Consider the following 6,561-nt stretch of genomic DNA (forward strand, 5'->3'; position numbering starts at 1 on the left):
GCTGAGCAGAACACTGTGACATCGGGGAAGGAGATAGGAGAATTGTTCTGGTTGCATCTATAGACAAGCAAATTTCTTGTTTGGCTTTTTGCTGTTCACGATGCGCTTGAGTACTGAAAAGCTGAAGTTTTCGCCAAGGCACTTCTGATATCGTTACACACAGCGACACGACCAATTCCTAGCCCAGGTAATTGGGACATCAGTGCATAACTGAATTGAGTAATACAAACAGCAGACCTATGTTGCTGCCGGCGGTGTGGCCAATCATCTTTTACATGATGCTATTCATTGCCCCTCTAAATTGCGTCATACAAGTCAGGATATAAGGACAATTAGAAAGGAAGATTCACCTTGTATAGATCCGATTCTGATGCAAAAGAAATCATATAACGAACATCAGTTTTCGCTTACCTAACAAACATTCTAATGATTTTTTAAATAGTTACACTATTCTAGATGTATCTGAAGATTTTATTTGCATAATTCTAAATGCCGTGGCTTGTTTTATTGGAAATAATATTGATACAGTCAATCTTTAAGAAATGTTTGGTGCAGTTATTGGTTGAGACTCTTTGTGTCGCTGTCTACCAATCAGGAGCTGAAACGTTGCAGGAGATCTACCCCCTCCCTCATCAGAGAACCACAGAATACAAGCCGAGAGAGAGAGACAGACTGAGAGAAGCTGCGTCTGCATTTACCCTGTGCGGCCATGTTTAGAAATAAGATTTGGGTTTAATATTTGCGTTTCTCGGTTTAATATCGGCTAATGAATAATATGTGAAACAAAAGTTCAGTTAATATAAACGATTGACAGAGATTTTGGTATTTTTACAACAAAACCTAGCCCAGAACAATGGCAAATACACGCAGGGGCGGAACGTCTTTTATTTTTCTGCTTTGTGTGTTGGACCTGGTTTCGGGACAAATTCGCTACTCGATTCCCGAGGAACTGGAGCATGGGGCCATTGTTGGGAATATCGCCGAGGATTTAAAACTAAAGATTTGGGAATTATCAGCTCGCAAGTTTCGGCTGATCTCCGATGACAGGAAGCAAAACGTGGAGGTAGATTTGGAAAAAGGTAATTTATTTGTGAATGAAAGAATCGACCGAGAACAGATTTGTAAACAGAGCTCTACCTGTTCCCTTTCTTTTGAAATAACGCTCGACAATCCGTTGGAAATGCATCGCGTTGTAGTGGAAATACTGGATGTAAATGATAATTCACCTAGTTTTGCAAAAGATGAATTTTCACTGGAGATCAGTGAATTAATTGCACCAGGGGCGCGCTTTCCTGTCGAGAGCGCGCAAGACCCTGACGTGGGAACAAACACAGTCAGCACTTATCAGGTCAGTCCAAATGAGCACTTCGGCATTAAAATGCAGACAAGAAACGATGGGAGTAAAAGTGCGGAGTTGTTCTTAGAGAAGTCCTTAGATCATGAACAACAGCCTACCTTTCAGCTGGTACTGACGGCCCTCGACGCTGGGATTCCTCAGAGATCTGGCACAACTCGAATTATCATTACTGTGCTGGACAGCAACGATAACGCACCTGTATTCGATCATGAAATATACAGGACCAGTATAGCAGAAAACGCGCCTTTAGGTACATTAGTGCTAAAAATCAATGCTTATGATTTAGATGAAGGGTCCAACGCTGAACTGTCGTATTATTTCACAAGACACGTTTCCCAAAGGATTCGCGAAATGTTCAAATTGGATCCAGTAACGGGAGAGATTTCTGTTCAAAGTGTATTGGATTTCGAAGAATCAAGTGTTTATGAACTTGATGTGCAAGCAGTGGATAATGCTCCCCCGGGTATGGCTGTGCATGCCAAAGTTATGGTCGGATTAATTGATGTGAATGATAACGCACCCGAGGTAGAGGTGACGTCCGTGTCCAGTACAATCCCTGAAGATGCCCAGCCTGGAACTGTGATTGCTGTAATCCGAGTCACGGATTTAGATTCGGGACAAAACGCTCAAATTCATTGTCAAGTTCCCGTGAATATTCCATTTAAACTTCAAAAGTCTTCGAGGAATAAATATAAATTGATTACAAGTGATATTCTCGATCGTGAAACAGCCCCACTGTACAACATCTCCATTTCAGCCTGGGACGGAGGATCCCCCGCTCTGTCGACGCGTAAAACCATCTTGGTTTCTATTTCTGATGTAAATGACAACGCACCGAAGTTCACACAGTCGTTATATAATGTGTATCTGATGGAGAATAACACTCCAGGTGCGTCAATATTTGATGTTACTGCTTTAGATTCTGATATGGATAAAAATGGCTACGTGGTGTATTCTATTTTGGAGAATCGGATACAAGAGGGCCCTAGATTCGTCACAATTAACTCCGAAAATGGCAATATTTACTCACTTCGCTCCTTTGACTATGAACAGCTGAAGTATTTCCAAATCAAAGTTCAAGCCCAGGATACTGGATCTCCCTCACTGAGCAGCACTGCCACCGTGAATGTTATTATCTTGGACCAAAATGACAATGCGCCGGTTATTGTTTCACCTTCAATGTGGAACAGTTCAGCGTCAATTGAGATTATGCCGCAGTCAGTATATCCAGAATACTTGGCCACTAAGGTAATCGCTACTGATGCCGATTCTGGACAGAATGCTAGGCTTTCCTACCAACTGTTGGAGGCCTCTGATCCCAGTCTCTTTACTGTTGGGCTTCTTTCTGGAGAAATCAGAGCAACTCGACATTTTAGGGAGCAAGATATCGTCACAGAGAGACTGGTCCTCTCCATAAAGGATAATGGGCAGCCGAGTCTATCCACTACGGTCACCATCTCTTTTACAATTTTGTCCAATGCTACACAGAATTATTCTGGACGAACCTATGAACCCAAACATTCGGAATATCTTTCGAATTTAAATCGCTATTTAATCATAATTTTAGCATCAACTTCGTGTCTGTTTCTTGCAATCATCATTTTTCTGGTGTTCCTGAAGTTCAAACAAGAGAGAAATATTGCTGAAGACGGCAGCTCTACAGTTTGCTGTGACAGACGGAGGAATTCTAATAATGTCTTTAATCGGAGACCTGCTGGAAACGAGCCTTTAAGTTATCCTGGATCTGGTCAGGTGGAAGGTTTTGGTTATACTGTGTGTTTAACTCCAGAATCATCCAAGAGTGATTTTCTATTTCTAAAGCCCGGTCATCCTACATTGCCTTTTAGTGAAGTGAATATCCGGAACACCAACGCGATGATTTAATTTAGACAGCAACTTTTATGCTGACAGGTTTGAAGAAGAATTAATTTTCTTGTGTTCTATCATAGAATAAGTTTTGCATATTTGACTAAATCCTCACATTGCTAGTAGGATGCCTGATAGACGAACCTGACTACTGCTGTTCTTGCCGTCCTATATGTCCGTGGTACTAAGTATTTTTGACTTTTCTTGACAGCCCTAAGCAGTGCACACTGTATTAAGGCTAATGTAAAATCCAGATTGTGCTTGCTTCAATTTCTGTTTTGATAAAGTACGCATTAACGCATCCCTCTGTGATTCCTCTCTCTCCTGCTGTGCTTATGCCTTATCGTATGTGTAGTAAACTGATTAGTACCAGAAGACATAATTTCAGGGCCTGGGGCGTTTTCACAGATCAATGCAACGTTTCATAGAACGAAAAGCTTTCCATTAGAAGCCACGCTGAATTAAAATCGTTGCTTTCACCATTGCGTTTAATGAGTATTCTGATATTGTTCAATAACTATACCCTTTTAAAATGATAAATGCCATGCACAAATAATATGCAGCAATTCGATCAATTTTGCCCAAGTCAAATGATTTCTCACATTTGCTTCCAATTTTACGCAATACTCCGAGTTGTTGGTGAAGTAATCTATTTTATTAAAAAATGGACTTGTAAAATGCTCACAATAAATATCTGCTACTCTGTAGGTAGTGCTGTGATAGATGTGTCATGGGCTCGAACTGCAGTCCTATGTGAGTATGCTACTACGCGACTGCACAATGCAGCCTCCGTATTCTTACAAATAATTCAATATGCTTTATGAATAATTTTATTGTGCCATTTTCTCAACATTAACTAAAATTTCGAATGTTCAAAACACGGAGTTAAATAAAATCAAAATATTACGTAGTTAACAATTACTTGAGAAAATTTTATTAACTGATTTTTAAATATTCTCAGTAAAGTTTTTACGTGAAGGCAATGCCTCACGGCCTGGGCTTGAATTTGACTTTTGAGCACAGAACTCTGACACTGTGAGGGGAACCTGGATTGTATACTCTGACCATGTTCACTGTAATCAACTTCAGATGATACGTCAGGGTCGTTTAATAATTTGTACTGATGCAACATTCGGACAGATTCTGCTGAACGGTTTTTAATTTATTGAAGACAAAGTACAAAATAAATTTCAAAATCTTTCTCACGTAAAGTTTATTTTGGATAATATCACAGCTACTGCAGTTTTTTTTATTTTTGACCCAGGTCTGCTATTAAACCCTCGAAGCACCATCAAAAATCCCAGAATGCTTTTTCTTAAAATAGAATTTAGTCAGTTTAAAATACTAACCCTCATGTTATCTTCTACCTGGAACAACCAACCACTATTATTATAAAACAGTGAATCTTCTGATTCCTCTGTGACTGTGACCGATGTGCATTATCTCTCTTTGTCCTCCTCGCCCTCATTGCAGCCCTTGATATGGTAGACTGCAATTTCCTACTTCAACGCCTTTCCTCTTTAGTTACTCTCACTGGGACTGCCTTGGCTTGGTTTCACACTTATCCATCCGATCACAGGCTGGCCATCTCTAATAATGGCTTCTCTTTGGTCGCCCATATTATTCTTTCTGGAGACCTCCAAGGATCCAGGCTTGGCCCCTCCCCTTCCTCTTCTGCGTGATGCGTATTAGCGACAACATCTTATGGACATGGGGTCAGCTCGTATAAATATGCGTATGGAAATTTTATATGTCTCTAGCGTCTATTTCGATTCTTCTATTACCTCTGTATTGACCGACTGCTAATCCAATATCCAAGTTTGAGATGAGCTGCAATTTCTTACAGTTAAACATTGAGAAGACGACAGGTATTGTCTGTAGTCCCCACCATAAATGCTATATCCTTGAAACTGTGTCTATCTCCCTCCTGAGCATTTGAACCAAAGCTCCGCTTCCAATCACCTATCCTCACCATCACAAGACTGTCTACTTCCACCTCCATACACTATTTGCCTCCAGCCCTATCTTAGCCCATTTGTCGCTGAAACGCTAGTTCATGCCTTTATCAATTCCCGACTCTACTATTTCTAAGTTCTTCTGGTCAGCCTTCCGTCTTCCACACTGCATAAATTACAGCTCTCTAAAACTTTGTTGCCACAACCCTATCCCACACCAAGTATACCTCATCAATGGTCTTGTCCTCGGTGAACTACAGTAACTTCACTCCCTCAAATATTAAATTCTGATCATTGGTTTAAAAACCTTCTTGAAGGACAGTAGGCGTTGTAATAAACACAGGAACGTATGAATTGCTAAACGAAAAATCAATAAAGTCCATCTAGTTCGCCTTCTACCATCATGGTAGTACATGAAACATTGGGTGGTCACCAGGCAGTCAAAAAGAATCAGACAGGTCGTGCAGGAGACCCCTGAGCGCATCTCACTCTTTAACAGGCATTCAATCCTGTATACTGAGGAAAGTGATCATCTTGGGGTTGCAGCCAGAGCCAAGTCTATGGCACCACGGGTGTCTCAGCTGCACGCGGGTACAGGGAAGACTGGAAGAGCCTGAGTGATTGGTGATTCAATAGTCAGGGGAACACACAGGCGTTTCTGTGGCCGCAGACATGAATCTAGGATGGTACGTTACCCCCGTGGTGCCAGGGTCAAGGATGTCACTGAGTGGCTGCAGAGTGCCCTAAGTGAGAGGATGAACAGCCAGTAGTCATGGTCCACATCGGAACGAACGAACGACATAGGTAGAAAGAGCGACGTGGTCCTGCAGTTTGAATTTAGGGAGCTAGGTAAGAAATTAGCAAGCAGGGCTGCAAAAATGGTAATCTCCGGATTAAAATCAGTGCTACATGCAAGTGAGTATAGAATAGAAGGATAAGAAAGATGAATGCATGGCTGGAAAGATGGTGCAGGAGGGAGGGCTTTAGATTCCTGGGACATTGGGACCAGCTCTGGGGGAGATGGGACCCGGACAGGCCGGATGGGTTGCATTTGAACAGAGCTGGGAATGAGTTCCTTGTGGGACGTTTTGCTAGTGCTGTTGGTGAGGGTTCAAACTAGTTTGGCATGGGGATGGGGTTAGACTCAGTTGGGACAAAATCAGGAATGAAAGTGGATGGCAGAAAATTAATGGATGAGTCTGGAATACAGAGGAAACAAAGGTTTGAAAATAAATAAAAAAGAGTTTGGCAGTGCTCAATTGTATCTATTTAAATGCAAGGAGTACAGCAAATAAAACAGATAAGCTGAGGGTACAGATAGACACGTGGCAGCATGATATCATAGCTATTGCAGAAACATGGCTGAAGGAGGGACAAAATTGG

At 41.5% G+C, this 6,561-nt stretch overlaps 1 protein-coding gene across 1 annotated transcript; it reads left to right on the forward strand.

Moving 5' to 3' along the window:
- Positions 1-853: 853 nt before the first annotated feature.
- LOC137375731 (protocadherin-10-like) lies at positions 854-3,241 on the forward strand. The gene has a single exon (XM_068043117.1). It carries the CDS (start codon positions 854-856, stop codon positions 3,239-3,241), a length of 2,388 nt encoding a protein of 795 aa, XP_067899218.1.
- The last annotated feature ends 3,320 nt before the right edge of the window (positions 3,242-6,561 follow it).

The sequence above is a fragment of the Heterodontus francisci genome, chromosome 12 (genome assembly GCF_036365525.1).
Source record: "Heterodontus francisci isolate sHetFra1 chromosome 12, sHetFra1.hap1, whole genome shotgun sequence".
Lineage (NCBI taxonomy): Eukaryota > Metazoa > Chordata > Chondrichthyes > Heterodontiformes > Heterodontidae > Heterodontus > Heterodontus francisci.